Source organism: Malaya genurostris, chromosome 2 (genome assembly GCF_030247185.1).
Source record: "Malaya genurostris strain Urasoe2022 chromosome 2, Malgen_1.1, whole genome shotgun sequence".
Taxonomy (NCBI): Eukaryota; Metazoa; Arthropoda; class Insecta; order Diptera; family Culicidae; genus Malaya; species Malaya genurostris.
This window is the reverse complement of record NC_080571.1, coordinates 102695962-102711360: the sequence shown is the minus strand read 5'-3', so window position 1 is coordinate 102711360 and position 15399 is coordinate 102695962. Positions and strand designations below refer to the sequence as shown.

Genomic DNA, 15399 nt, shown 5'->3' with positions numbered 1-15399 from the left:
TTCTAGCATCCAGATAGTCTTACTTCACGGTGGAGATATGAAACATTTTGGAAGGATTTTGAAGGGCGCAAGATCACTACTAGCAAGGAAGTACATATTATAATGGGAAAGTCAATAGAACTTCCAAAGCAGCAATAGTTGTGAAATAAGGTTTGTTTTTTTTTACAAACATGATCAGTGTTACTGTTTATAATTTTATTGAAGTAATCTGTTGCTGCAATTATGACTTTTCTCGGTTCGTTGCCTTTAAAATAGTTATTGTTTGAGTGGTTTCCTTAAACTATATAACTCTATTGTGGAGTTAAATGGAACGATAGATGTGTACTAAATTTAATGAATTCATCCTACAATTTCAACGTGATCAATTAAATTTCATCTTCACAGTGACATTTCGAATTGAGACGGACCTCCACTCGCAACCTTCTCAAATCCAGCGAAATCGTTTTGTCAACTGAAATAATTTGGTTTTTATGAAATGAAGGCAAAGTGTCTTGGCATTACATTCCTTTTGTGGACTTAAGCCTTTCTGTTTCAAAAGACTTCGCAGCCGGTTCTTAGCGTACGGAATCATTGCATGGCTAGTACTACGATCCTACAAAGCCAGATCATGTAGGGAGTACTATTTAATCAGGTTGCATTTCATAAAATCCTTACACCCGGGTTGGCGGTTCAATGCATAAGGCGCCGGTCTTACAAGCCAGTTGTCATATGTTCGAGCCCCGACCTGGAAGGATTCATAGTGTCAGTAGGATCGTAATACTAGCCATGCAATGATTCTGTACTGCGAAGTCTGTTAAAACAGAAAGGCCAAATTCCACAAGGAATGTAATACCAAGACTTTGCTTTGCTTTGTTTTGTATCAGACCCTTCTAACGATAATAAAAATTGTTTCTATTGGTGACGGAACGATCATTGAAAAATGCTGTTAATTTGAAATGAAAAGTTTTTATATTATTCGCCTGAGCTGGAAAACTCCCAGCCACAACAATGTTAGTTCAGATACGCTAATTGAAAAGTAATTCTAAATAGCGAAATAGTTTCTATTGCTAATGCGTGGAGATTAACTGCATTCTTACTTCAACGTAGTAACTCTTAATAGCTTCTAAGTGTTCATGATTTATTCATTCTTTTTCACGACGTGAATGTAAAAGGCTGGATCAGTCACCTTGTTTAAGGGCTTGAAATCTCCATAGATCTCGTATGACTTAAATCCCTCGAAAATGCTTTTCAGTATATCTTCAAAAACTGACAGTTGGTGAGGATGATATGACAGACGAAATTCGCTGGAACTTCCAGTTCCGGTACTAATCACGTAATCCAGTGTGACCAGTGTTGGTTTGGAGGCCACATAAAGCACTGAAGTTTTGATGTCGGCAGTGTGGCTGCTCTGTAGGCGATTTAAAAAAGTGAATAAAAATTACTACTAGCTCGGAGAATTTAGTATTTAGTTAAACACAAAAACGTACATTATAGTAGATGCATTTGGCCGGGGTTGCTCCAGTGTTCATAATGTTGTCGTAATTCCGATGATCTATTAGCAACAATCCTCCGGGTTTGACACACTTTTCAAAGTTTCGAATGGCCTGTATCTGCTCGCGTTGGTCCCCATAGTTGTCCAGCAGATGAGCAAAGGAATTGCCGAGACACATCACCGCGTCAAAACCATCACCGATTAGGGGTTGAATGTCCTCATACAGCGTTAGCCAATTCGCTTCCTCGATCACTGTAAAATTGACGAATGTTACAATGAAAAATGCATCGGTTTTCTTCGTTACTGGAACTTACCCCAACTATCGAAGTTAGCTTCTTTTCGTCTGTTCCAACGCTCTTTCAGGGCATATTTGAGCATTTTGTCAGATGCATCGATCGAAACGACCTCGAACCCTTCCTCGAGCAGCATAATCGAATCGACACCCGTTCCGCATGCCACATCCAGAATTCGCCGGCAACCATTGTCACGCAGTTTCTCCACCAGAAAGTTCCGGTAGTTTTCGGTTCGAGATTTTTTATCGCCTATGAAAATTTCCCACACTTTTGCTGCCTTTCCGTCGGCGTACTGATCTCGGACACCTTCCGCGGAAATACCGTCCGAGCGCGATTGAAACACCGAGTCTGCTTGGGGCATTTTTGGTTTGTTACAGCGATGATAGTATGAAAGGTCACGAAAGGTTTTTCCCTTGATAAGACTGAAATAGATTAAGTGTGTATGTGAGTGGATGCCCTGAGATTGGGGGTTTTCAGCTATCAAGTGACGCAATTGACTTGATCATACGATGAACTTGAAAGTAAAATGTGAAGATTTTGCGCTACCGCAGCGATAATGGAAGTTTCTTGAACTTCTAAAATTTTCTACTGGCGCTTGTATTGCTCGTGTGGTTTTGAATTCAACGGGAATTATTGAAACGATAATATGATATATTTGCGAGTGTCTCAAAGGTAACAACTAACATATTCGTATTAGCAAACAGAATAAATACTTCTATAGGCTGCACTCGAAAAAAATGCAACTCTTTCTATCGTATGTAGTATTTTATTGGATAGGTGAAAAGTAATGCAGTTTTGTGAAAAGCTACTTCAGAGTTTTAAATTTTATCAGTATACAATTATAAAAATGAAAACTGCAAAAAAAATATTGCAAAGACGGGACTCGATCGAGTAGCTTCCTGTCAACTGGTGAAATCGGGTTTATCAAATTAACTACCCTGCAAAGAAGCAGGCTAATTGTACAGAGGAAATCAAATATGCTCAGAAGCAACGGTTTATTCTATCCAATTCACCTTTACGTCTTAACAAAACCAAAACCATATTGGAGCTTATGATTTCCCTACACAAAAATCACAGAATTGCGGAAGCAAATGATGTCTTAATGCTAATAAACGAATCATGTGTATAATAAGGCTGAAAAGTTACCACTTGTGGCTGAACATTCAATTCAATTCCTAATAATTTAAGTTTAACTCATATTTCAATAAATATTTATTTCGAAAAAAAAAAAAATTATCGGAGCTTAGAGTGCAATGTTTACAATGTTTCGTTAAAATTCGTCAAGTGGTTATCGAGACGGGCTCAAAGCTTAGACAAAAAGAACAATTCGAACGTCTAATTCATCCAATTTACAATGCAGTGCGCCGGACTTTGTATCTTCAAGGTAATCAAAGGTTCGAATCGAACTAATAAACCCAATATGATGGCTAAATCCTGATGGCTGTACAGCGAGTGGTTGACGCAGCCAAAATGTATCTAACCGTACATCAAAGCGGACACTTCCAGAGAAGTTTCGGAAGAAGAAGAACGATAAATTTTCCAAGAAGTGCTTGGTGCGGCAGGTGATCTGTAAGTGCGATCAATTCAGTAAGGCGTACGTAACAACCGGGGCCGTCAACGGCCAAATATATTATGAAGAATACCACCAGAAGTGTCTGTTGCCCTTCTTCCGGTTCCATGAAGGAGATACTCTGTTTTGGTTAGATCTGGCATAGTGCCTTTACGCGAAACCGGTGATTGTTTTTGTGTCGAAGAATGTAAATCCGCCGAATTATGAAGGAAAAAAAGTTCTTTCCAATATGAAAACTTCCGAAAACGACAAGAATTAGAAGAAATACTTAATCAAAGTGCGTAATTGTTGAATTGGAATTTAGTGGATAGTGCGATGTCCAAAGTGCGGGCATTTACTTTTAGAGAGGAGGCTAATGGCTACCGTGTGTTTATTACTTCTGTGAGAGTAAAAAAAAACGAATAAAATTAATTTTTGATGACCATAATTATCGGTTACTTTCCTTATCCTTCTACAATTATTTTTTGTTAGAGGGATAATCCATTCAAGTTCAATGGTTTCATCGGAAATGTACGTGGTGTGATATTCTAATTTTAAAATTAAGTATAGCCCATCTTAATCAAACTCGCTAAAGATTTTGTACTTATGTTTCTCAGGACGAACTAAATAATGAATAATTTACACACAACTGTTCTGCCAATTGAACTACTTTTGACATCCGAAGAAAAACATGCATGCGTCTTTTGCTAGCTCACTGTGAATAAATTTTCGCGATAGTATACCGCTAATAAGCGTCCATTGATCTATATTGTTACCATCGTTTGCTTAGAAAAGACATTTGAGATTTGTTGAGCAATTCCAGAAATGTGTAGCAGGTCATTCGATCTCATATAGCAAAGTCTTGGCATTACATTCCTTTTGTGGAATTTGGCATTTCTGTTTCAACAGACTTTGCAGCCGATTCTTAGTGTACAGAATCATTGCATGGCTAGTACAATGGATCCCACTAACACTAAGAATCCTTCCAGGTCGGGGCTCGAACATACGACAACTGGCTTGTAAGACCAGCGTCCTATGCATTGAACCGCCAACCCGGGACATCTCATATAGACTGGGGTCTTTTTTACACGTTGTTTATGCGGTTTTTATGTGAATTTTCAAAGTTTTGCGGTTTACTTGTTTTATCTTAGAAACGCACGATGCGTCGAGATCCGGTGTTATCCCAATTTTTTTTATGTCAACTTACTGAAAATTTTTCAATATTTTCCAAAAAAATATATTTTTAAGCATACATCAGTTCTCGACGTTTCATGCACTTCTAAGATATTCAGCATAAAAGAATGCACTTTCGGAACTCTCAATAGTACCAGAGTTGAAGTTATGCGGATTTTTGTGCGGCACGTATCCCCCGCGAAAAAAATTACTTCAGTGTACTCTGATTTAACAACTGTTCTGCACATGTTTTTAATATTACAAATCATTTTTTATTCACGGATGTAGAGACAAATTCATATCGTTGTAACATGAAAACTTTAAATTGTAAAACCGGGTTTTCACTCCAAAACCAATATACAATATAGAAAACTGCAAAACTATGGAAATTCGCATTAAAAATAACAAAATTGAATTTTTTTGCGCTATGTTTTTAGTTCAAGAATTGGTGAAGTCTCAAAAAAAGTATATCCTTTCGTACATAGAAAAAATATGAGATTTTTTAGTGTCATCTTGAAACAAAATTTTGTCAAAAAATCGACTTTTTGGGACATAGAAAAAAGTCCCAGAAAGTCGATGTTTTCAAAAAAAATTTGTTTGAGATGATACTAAATCTCGACGTTTTATGCAATTCTAAGACGTTTGAAATCAAAAAAAAAAATTTCAATATCGGAAATCTCATGTACTCCGCTCTATGGTAATTTTTCAAGATCGAACATTTTCAAACCTTAACCGCCGGGTAGCACCCCTTACCTATGTCCGATTTAGCTAAAATTTTGCATGGGGACTTTTTTCGAGGAGCTTAAACTTTTGAACAATAGCGCTTAACGAAATTAGAGGTGATCCCAAAATATTGGTACCCTTATATACATTAGAGCGATACAACACAACATGCTTTGTCGGTTACGTCACTTATACCATTATATCTCAAGGAACCAAAAATCACAGCTATTTGATCTTCGAACTTGATCAATGGCCCGACAGTAGCTATTAAACGAGCATAAATCTGTTAATATCGGTTCAACCATCTCTGATTTAATTGAGCGCGTAAAAATACAACGTGTTTTGTCGGTTACGTCATTTATACAATCATATCTCCGGAACCAAAAGTCACAGCCATTTGATCTTTGAACTTGATCAATGGTCTAATAGTAGCTTTCAAACGAGCATAAGTTTGTTAAAATTGGTTCAGCCCTATCTGAGAAAACTGAGCGCGTTAAAATATCTCCGAAAAGTGCACACACATACACGCACATACACACACAGCCATTTTCCGATCTCGTCGAACTGAGTCGAATAGTATATAACACTATGGGTCTCCGAGGCTCCTTTTGAAATTCGGGGTTTCCAGCAATTCTAATACCTTTCTATAGAGAAAGGCAAAAATGCAATACTTTTTTAAAAAAATCAAAAAATCAACCAAAAATCGAATTGTAAAACCCGTTTCTGTAAGCTTTGTTTAAGTAGTTTTATTTTGCACTAACATTAAAAGTGGTTTTCAAGCTTATTCCATTTTTTATGTGTATTTTATTATCGAGAATTAAAAAAATTGAGAAGTAAGAGCGAAATTTTTTTTGAAGAATATTCTAGCTCTAGCTTTTGATGAAAAATACTCATTTAAACAATAGAGTGTGTCTTCTAGGGGTTAACCTTAGTTTTTGCTTAAGGCTTAAAACAGATTTGAGTTTTCTTTACGTTTCGTTATCGACCGTTAATCGTTTATATTTAAGTGTTGTGCCACTTAGCAGTTCTACATGAATCAGTAAGTTGTCGTAAACAGCATACTTTATAACAGGTTTTAACTAACCATATCGAAAGAAGAATAGGATAGGATTTGTTATGAGTATAGTTTTATACTTTTTTTCAATTTTTGTAAAAGAATTTGACGTTTTTAGAGCGCCGATCGATTCTCTACCCGTCTGCTTTTTCGGCAGAATTTGTTTATCAATAACAGTTGCCTAGTTATGTGAAAATATATAAATGTAAATATATAATCGTCCTTTTTAAAAATCAGTTTGGTTTCTTCATCCGTGCAAAACAAGTGGTTTTTCATACTGTTAAAGTTTCATCCGAATCGGAGTAAGTCGTTCTTGATTTTGTCACGTTTTCAGCTGTATGTTTATGGAATTGATTTAATGCGATGCGTAATTCTCATTAATAGACGCAAATGACACGATTTTATAATTCGTTTAAGGGGGTTTTCCAGATTTTTTGGTTTGAAACAATAAAAAAAACAACAGATTATTTATAAGACTTCTACGAAAAATCGTAAGGATTTCTGTTAGGTTCTGCAGGAATCGTAGACTGTTAGTAAGCCTAAGCACACAACCGTAAAAGCTAGTGCAAAACTGAAGTAACACTTTAAACACGATTTTTTTTCAATTATAGAGGTTTTAACCCTAAGGTCATAGAAAAGTTGCTCATCTCTGTCTCTCCGGGTCAGAAAAACTTTCTGACCCTATGTGCGGGGTTGGAAATCGAGCCCAGACGGGCTGCGTGAAACGCATCGACTTACCCATCACGCTATACCCGTTATTATCATTTTGCTTATGAAATTTCATGAGAAGGCATGGTTCATGATTTCATGATTAAAAAATCATGATACCGGTTATAGATTTTTATCCGTTTAGTTAATCATGTAACGGCATTTCTTTTGAGGAAAATTACTTTCATCTACATGTGCGATACGCGCAAGGTCAAATTCAAGCCCTCATAAAAACAACAATTTTTACCTTTTTTTAAATCCAAGACTATTGTAAAGTTGCAATAACCGCAAGGTCAAATCGTATCTGTGAAGAATTTATTTATATGTATTGAAATTTATATTGAAGAAATAAACGATTATAGCGTGGAAACCGGAATACAGGGGGATTCAGGATCAATAAATTACATAATTCAACTAACTAACTATGGAAATTGATAAAAAAGCATGTTTAATGTCTGGTATTTTTCAGTTTGGAAATGGATTTGCTTGGTTCCAGTTCAGATATCGTAAAGTTTAGAATGTGTTAGCATTCTTAACATCTAAACGCTCGGGTAGGGATTTTCATCGATTTTATTCTTTCAAAAATTCATAACTCTTGATACAGTTGATCAATTTCGATGCGTTCAGTGTAAAAAGAAACAGATTTTCTTCTAGCCCATGTTATTCCAGATTGCGTTGGGGTATGTATGTTGTGCCCTCAGAAGTCTTTGGTACATGAAATTTTATATAGGTTTGGGACTAATCCAGAAATTGTATAAAATGTGAAGGACTTACTAGAACTCATAAAATTAAATAAAATTATCATCTGATAAACCTTCCCCGAGGGTCCTGGAACCGATCACCAAACTTCATAAATGTTTTCGTGGGAAACTCCGCGAAACTTTTCTCAAGAACAATAAAATCAATGTACTAATGGTCGAAATACTTTGTGAATCTGCACTGAAATCATAGAACCACTCAAGGAAATGATCTGACTATTATGTCAGAGATCCGGTAAATCAGGATTATGATCCTTTTAAATTGATTTTGAATATTGTGTCAAAATGTCGAATACGTGTCAAAAAACATCTACAGGGCTTCACAAGTTGTTTGGAGGCCTTCAAAACTGATTTGAGAACGATCTGACCACGATGTCCAATTCCGGTTAATCCGGATTGTGGTCCCATAGAATTGTGCTTGAAATTTGACATCACATTTCCTCTCAGGACTTCTCAAGTTGTTAGCTGATCTGCATGTTTTCGAGTAAATTCAAAGTACTTTAAAATTAGAGCTGTTTGATTAACTACTTTTTGCCACCTTCATAACATACTGCTAACGGCAGAACAGACATACCCCAACGTGATCTGGAGTAACTCTGGTGTTTTTGAACCGCTGCGGTAATAAGTCCGTATAAGTAAGCATGAAATAGAAGAAAATCTTGTTTTTTTACACTGGACGCATCAAAATTGATTAACAGTATCAAAAGTTATGAATTTTTGAAAAAAATAAATTCGTTGAAAATCCCTACCTGAGCGTTTAGGTGTTAATAACAACCGAATTGTAACTGACTTAATACAAACACTTGCATTCGATTGGGAAGTTCAGAAAGACATATAGAATCTGAGTACTTTCAATTGTAGTTCTTTTTTGTGAAATGATTCGTTTCTAGTTTTATTAAACTTTCACTGTTTCTATACCACGGAACTAGTCTAGAGACAACACTTACTCTGATCAAAGGATACTAATACTTTTGGTGGAAGACACTACCGTTCGGAAGAGATTGTGGTTGACGACTGAGATTCGCACTTTTCTAATATTCGTATTATTGATAAGCTCCTCCGTTTTTGTAATTCGCGATTACCATTCAACCTATGCAACTGACTTCAAATTCGCTTATCAATTGTAGACCGTGAGCAGGTGTTAGTTTAGATTGTGGTTTGCTTTAGTATACTGCAATTTGTTTGCTCTAAAGGCATTTGTTCTAGATCCTAATATCAAAAATAAATGAAGTCGAGAGCGGCTTTTTGCCAATGCTTCCTGTGTCTAGACGCAAATTAGTAATTCTTCCAGGTTAGACGTAAGTGGCGACGATACTTTGGGTAATTGTCCTCCCCAAAACCCGATTTCTGTTGTCAGGTTCGAATACCTTCTAGGTTGACTTCACAAAGCTTTGCTTGTAAGTTTTGGGCTTGTTCGTTGCATTGAAATTCTGCGTGAGAAGGTGCTTCTATCGCGAAATCGGTGCTGTTTCCAAACCATACACGCGGCATTCGAACTCACGCCCGAAAATTACTTTTTCCGAGAACGTCGAATCTTGAAGATCTTTGTGCTTCTCCTCCCAGATCTGGTGTTGTACTAAGCAGAATTTTCGAAGTTTTTATCATCATGAAAATATGAGCGCTCACGCATCGCGTTAAATGAATGAAAACATAGATTTTTAAGGATCATACGTCGTATACCCCAGATCTCACACGTCTAAAATAAGCTACATGGTCTTCGTTCTTCGATCCCTGAAGAACAGTTTGATGTGTTTCGCATGTTGCGCAGTTCTCTCCCTCGGAGGGAGAACATATTAAAACTAATCGAACACGTCTCGTCCAATTCATTTACGCCCCAGTGTACTGTTGCATGATTCGACTATTGTAATAAAATCGTTCAAAAACAAGATGATAAAGCACTTAGCGTTTGTTTTGCAAAGGATCATCTATCTTTCTCTAGCTGACAGTGATACCGCTTCTTGTTTAAAAAAACAAGTGTAATCACCTCATGATGATGAATATTTTATGCTGATGTTATCTACTGTTTTAAGAGTAGTAGTCAATTTTGCATAATGTTTGTGTCGTAATTCTTTCAGCAGATTAGTGACTCCGGTAGAACCGCACCCCTTTGACAACTGACTAGGCTTACACATGAGAGTACTGTTATAAGGTCGCAATTATCACAATTCCCTTCATCTCGTCGGACAATCTATTCGCTATTGACGTTGTTTTGTTCATTCATTTGAAATATTCAGTAGATATGAAATACTCAGTGAACACAATTGGACTAATGTTATGAGTATACCTTATTATCAATGCTTAGAGTTACATCTACCCAACAAATGAAAGAAATTAGCGGTATGAACATATGAAATGTACTTTGTTTATTGGAGTATGAACCAGCTTAACACTGTTGAGATTTTAGTTGGACGTTCGGTCACAATCATAAGTTATGACAATTCATCCCCATTATACATTATTTAGTTATTACCGTTAGGACGTCATTTGCTTCCGCGACTATGTAACTTTTTTAGTTGGGAAAATTATAAATCAACTTGGGAGAGGGGAACTTTCAAACTAACTTACTTTTGAATACAGAGAGCGAATCGATTTCGATTTTTTTCGATTCGCTTGAAAATTGCTTAGTTTTTTGTTGGAATTTTCTTATAATATGGCTTAAATTCAAATGAAAGGTCTCACGGTCTCATACGGAATTCCTAAATTTCATCCGGATGCGACTTCCGGTTCCAGAGTTATAGGGTGTGTTCAATATTGTACACCGTCACTTAAACCGGCGAAACAAAAAACGTAAAAAATGTTGTAAACTGGACTCAAAGCCGTTATTCCCAATCTTTGGGTCAAATGAAAGGTCTTATGGTCCTACCAAAACTTACTGCATATTTTCGGATACAACCAATGTTTAAATCGTCGTTTAGAGTGCGATGGCAAAATCGTAAAAAATCTTCAAAATGTGAATAAAAACTAGTAGAGTTTGTACGTCATGTTTGTTTGGTGGCCGTACGAACCGACTTCGATTATACCGGTTCTCGGGTTTCGGTGCCGGAGGTGCATATAATAGTGAACCCACTTCGTTTTCTTAAGGATGACCTACGCGAGCAAAGCACTGTTTCATTCTGTATGTTATACTAGTTAATGCGCAAACAATCTCTTAGTTTTTTTAAAAAATCGAAAAGAAAAATTTTGAATAGAATACCACAATATTATACATGAGAAAGGCATCATTACACCACTAGGTGGATTAAAACAGGTTTTTTTTTCATTTGATTAGTTAATATTTGGTACAACTCATCGATTGTTGTTTTAACTAAACTGTCATTTTTATTTATCATGCTGTTAGTTTAGCACTAGGGATGTCCGATAACGAGATGATACTTTGAGGAATCGATACTTTCTTTCAAGAATCGGATATTTTGATGTGGAACACATCTTTATTTTCTATATAGTGGTGCAAATCAGAAACTCAAGAAAAACTACACGTAGAAATGTGGTCAGGTTTTAAACACTCACAGCTCAGTCTATATTGTATCAATTATTATTATTATTTCATCATTTGATAAGAAATATTTCTACGTTTCGATTTGAATGTATCAAGCCACGTATTTTGAATTATATATGATTGAAATTTTGATTAGTAGCGAGCAGTGTCCTATTTGGCTGCTAAAAATCTTTGGCATACCGGATTTCCCTGCCATAGACGACGGTTTTGAAGGAGTAAGCGATGTATTAAAGAGAGAGCATCGCTCTGATTGGTCAATCGATGCAAAAGCGAAGCTGTTGGAAGCACGCGAATCTATAAATAGAAGCGAAATTAAAGCTAACGTTTCAGTCCTACTCGTAGCATGCTAGAGGTAGGTTGTTGCTAGAGTGCAAGACAAAAACGTGTCATAAAACGATTTGAAGCTTTAAGGTGAAATGTAGCGGAATGCGAAAATCGCGTTTTTCATCAATTATTCAAAAACTAGAGCGATTTTCGAAAAACCAAAAACACTTAAGTTTTCGAAATCAAATTTATCATAACTAAGTATTCTTAGAATTTTGAAATTTTGCTTCGCCGAGCCGTAATTGGTCTTTGAAATGTATAAACGGTCACTGTTCCGTCCCACGGGGATGATTTTAGAACGGAAAAGTAGTGTTTGTAGCAGAATTTCACAAGGAATCTGAAAATGCAACCCAAAATTATAAAATTTTAGCTAAAACAACCGAAAATTGAAAAAGTTTACATAAACTTTTCTGCATTGTTTTTATTGATTGCGCGCTGTTTCGTATTGAGGTGGTGTGAGAAATGCACGGTGGGCACGGTGACATTTTATCGTGAGCAAAAATTACATATCAAATAATGACGCGAATTTATGCAGTATTGGGTTTTGTGTTGAAATAAAAACGAGTTGAATACAATAAAATGAGTATTGTAAGAAATCGTTTATTTTCTAAAGTAGCGGTCATTTATAATGCTAATAATGTCCAACTCTGTTTAGTTCAATTCATTGATGTTGCTGAAGCAATAATGCTTGGCTGTGTACTATCGTAAAACAGGTATTATTTTAAATTGTAGCAATTTTTATAGCAAAACTAAAACTTCAACATTGACAAGCTACTGAATGAAATGAACACCAGCCAAGTATTTTCGCTCATTATCCCTATATACAAACAAAGTGATAAACATTGAGGGTCAGCTTCGAGCCAGTCAGCATGGAAAACTTATTGGAATTCATTGGTTTTTCAATTATTATGAATACAATGAATTGACACTTGAATTTGCTTGCAAAATCGATTGAATATTAAGGAACTACGAAATAACTTTATATTCAATTTCATGTCCCAAACATGTGCTTGAGAAAAGATTCACTAAATAATTTTAACTGCATGGTATGATGAACTATTAGTTATAATTGAAATGTATTCCAATAATGTAATCTAAGAAATTATTAAACTATTGATGATTTCTGGCACCGGAGGCCAGAGGCTGTTTGGTCTTCAGTTCGTTATCGTTGAAACAGCCATTGTACGTAAATTCTATCTCATCGGCGGGAAGGGCCTAGTGAACGACTGGCAAAGATATAAAAAATACTTGAATGTTCTCTTGTCTTCAATCGTTCCTTTGAAGGAGAATCCATGCTTGCTACTAAACTCAGGCATATACATGGTTAGCAAGTTAGTCAATACATATATATATATATATATATATATATATATATATATATATATATATATATATATATATATATATATATATATATATATATATATATATATATATATATATATATATATATAACCTCAAGTTAATCATTCATAATTACTCATGATTTATAGCTCTAGTGTAAGAGTAATCACTAACAATAATGATTGAATTAGCATATATTCAAAGTGTGAAGAGTTCAAAAATCCATTACGTCCAGTCTTTTTAACAAGCCAATATAACGAGAGGTAAGCCCACTGCGCTCAATCATTGAAAAAAGTTCTTGTTTCTATGTGTCCGTTTTTCTTGGTACGCTTTGTGCGACGGTTCGTTCAACTGAAGCGGATAAAATTTTGCGCGCATTTTATGACGCTACATTTCACCTTAAGGGCAGAGGCCAGTCTCCATGCTCTCTCGTAAATGTGTAAAATGACTCTCGATGTGGCCGGGTGGCCAAGAAAGTTTTGATATTTTCGGTTACAAGTTTGACTACATCACATAAAATCCAATAAAGCTTCCGCTTGTTTGGCAGCCTTGCTGAGCCGATTTTATTTCTCTCTCTTGTTTCGTTACGTTACCAGGATACAAGAGCAGAAAAAAAGGTGCCGCCATAGAAATGGACTTACCGTTACTAAAATAACATTCACTTAATTTTTATCGCGACAACATATATGTTTTTATGCACTAATCGCATCCAAACTGAATTATCTAGACATTGTCAGGATAGATTTTTTATCCATGCTTTTGAAGGCGAGATATTTAATGAACAAGTTGAAAGTTGCCGTTTTCAGCTATGCAATTCTTCCTTCAGAAAAAAGACTTTCCCGACCGCTAAAGTCAAACAATCATTCTGAAATTTTCACAGAATAATCTAAACTAAATTTCTAAGAGATTGTCTGTTGGGTTTTTTGATATTCGTCGCCGTTTCTGAGAAAATCAGATTCGAAGCGTGAAAATAGACCTTTAAAACGTCCTAAAACACACTGGCCTCAGCCCTTAATTGATATGCTCTGATCTTGTGTCATGCAGGCTCGGAATTCCATGTTAAGTCGTTTCCCCATGAGAAATTGACAACTACCCCTGGATAAATTTTGAGTGCTTAAGATTAATTTTCAATTTATATTAGATGAACTCGATTGATAATGAGAAATAGTTTATCGCTTCAACCGAAATCGCAGAATGGTAGAGAAACTTAACGCTAAAAAAAACTGCTTGCATAAAAAACTTGAACACAAGCTTGGCGAAGAGAAGCTTAATTATCGAAATCGCAAGTATGTACAAAGATATAATTGCATACATTTGGGATAATGGTGCAATTTCGTCGGTTATAAAACAAATGCAAATCAAGACAAATCTCGATGAACATTAGAAAAGGTCTCAAGTGCAAGTGACAGTTTCTTTTGGTTTACTTTCTCTTTCAATTATTACGGCAAATTCCAGTAATTTCCAACAAATTCTACAGTGCATATCGAAAGTTGATGGTTTTTGCTATAACCCTATGTGAAGTGTTAGATGGGAAGATTGCTGATTGGACCGTAATACTCGAAAGAGAAAGTAAACAAAGAGAAACTGTCATTTGCACTTAAAACCTTTTCTCGTGTTTGTCTTCAAATGATGTGTTGGTGTTGGTTCGGATTGATTGAACTTTTTTTGTATTGTAGATCATTAGAAATTTTGGTTGCCTTGTTCCACATCAATGGCTCGAACAACCCCATGGGGCTGATCATTGTAGTTTTTGATATCGATATCACATCAAAGCGATACTTTTAGTATCGATACTTTTGGTCTCGATAATTACAGTATCGCTACGGATTAAAGTCAATTCCTATAACGATGAAACATTTTTTTGTTTCAATTCGGGCCAGAAAAACTTTCTAAGCCTATGTGCGAGGTTGGGAGTCGAACCCAATGGAACATTTTTATTTCTTTCATTTTCTTTATTCGTGTATGGATTGGTATAACCTGGACTAGTCATCGTTGAAATTCGTTCCCGACAATCTCGCTTCGTCCCACAAGTGCACTGAAAGAGTAATGAGAGAAAACCATCAACAATGAAGCATCAAATTTTTACTATCTTTACTTATCAGGCATTTTAGAAAACGCCAATTTAGAGTTATTTGAGGTTATCATACTACTCAAAATTCTATCATAAATTGCTGATCATATCTCCGATGACGTGGAGAAAAAAATATATTGATAAGTTAAATACAACAAAATACATCGCTCTCTCAGAGAGTAAATTTGTTAAAGGAGTCTCACAGTAAAATAAGACGTATTTACATTACAAACATTCATTACTATTTCGGTTTTGCTTCGAACAAAGCCGATATTTTTTAATCGATGCTGTCTACCATCTTATAAAAATGTTCGGAAAGAAGAGAGGAATAAAAACTTTTTTCATTCAATATCATACGAAAAATTTCCTCTAATTTAATACAGATGTAAAAAAAAACAATAAACTACCCGGCACCACTTGCACAACCTGAAGTCA

At 35.7% G+C, this 15399-nt stretch overlaps 1 protein-coding gene across 1 annotated transcript; it reads right to left on the bottom strand.

The window, feature by feature from the left end:
* Nucleotides 1-929: 929 nt before the first annotated feature.
* LOC131431190 (glycine N-methyltransferase) lies at nucleotides 930-8751 on the bottom strand. Its single transcript, XM_058596752.1, has 4 exons — nucleotides 8677-8751; nucleotides 1786-2186; nucleotides 1467-1723; nucleotides 930-1387 (listed from the first exon to the last, which is right to left on the bottom strand). The coding sequence occupies exons 2-4, from the start codon at nucleotides 2123-2125 to the stop codon at nucleotides 1118-1120; spliced, it is 867 nt and encodes a 288-aa protein (XP_058452735.1). The 5' UTR covers nucleotides 2126-2186; nucleotides 8677-8751; the 3' UTR covers nucleotides 930-1117.
* Nucleotides 8752-15399: the final 6648 nt, after the last annotated feature.

Excerpts from the sequence above, each read along its gene's own strand:
- LOC131431190 (XM_058596752.1), bottom strand. The coding sequence starts at position 2,125 with ATGCCCCAAGCAGACTCGGTGTTTCAATCGCGCTCGGACGGTATTTCC. Across the intron at positions 1,724-1,785 it reads AGCTAACTTCGATAGTTGGG|TGATCGAGGAAGCGAATTGG; the intron begins GTAAGTTCCAGT and ends TCAATTTTACAG. Across the intron at positions 1,388-1,466 it reads CCAAATGCATCTACTATAAT|AGCAGCCACACTGCCGACAT; the intron begins GTACGTTTTTGT and ends AATCGCCTACAG.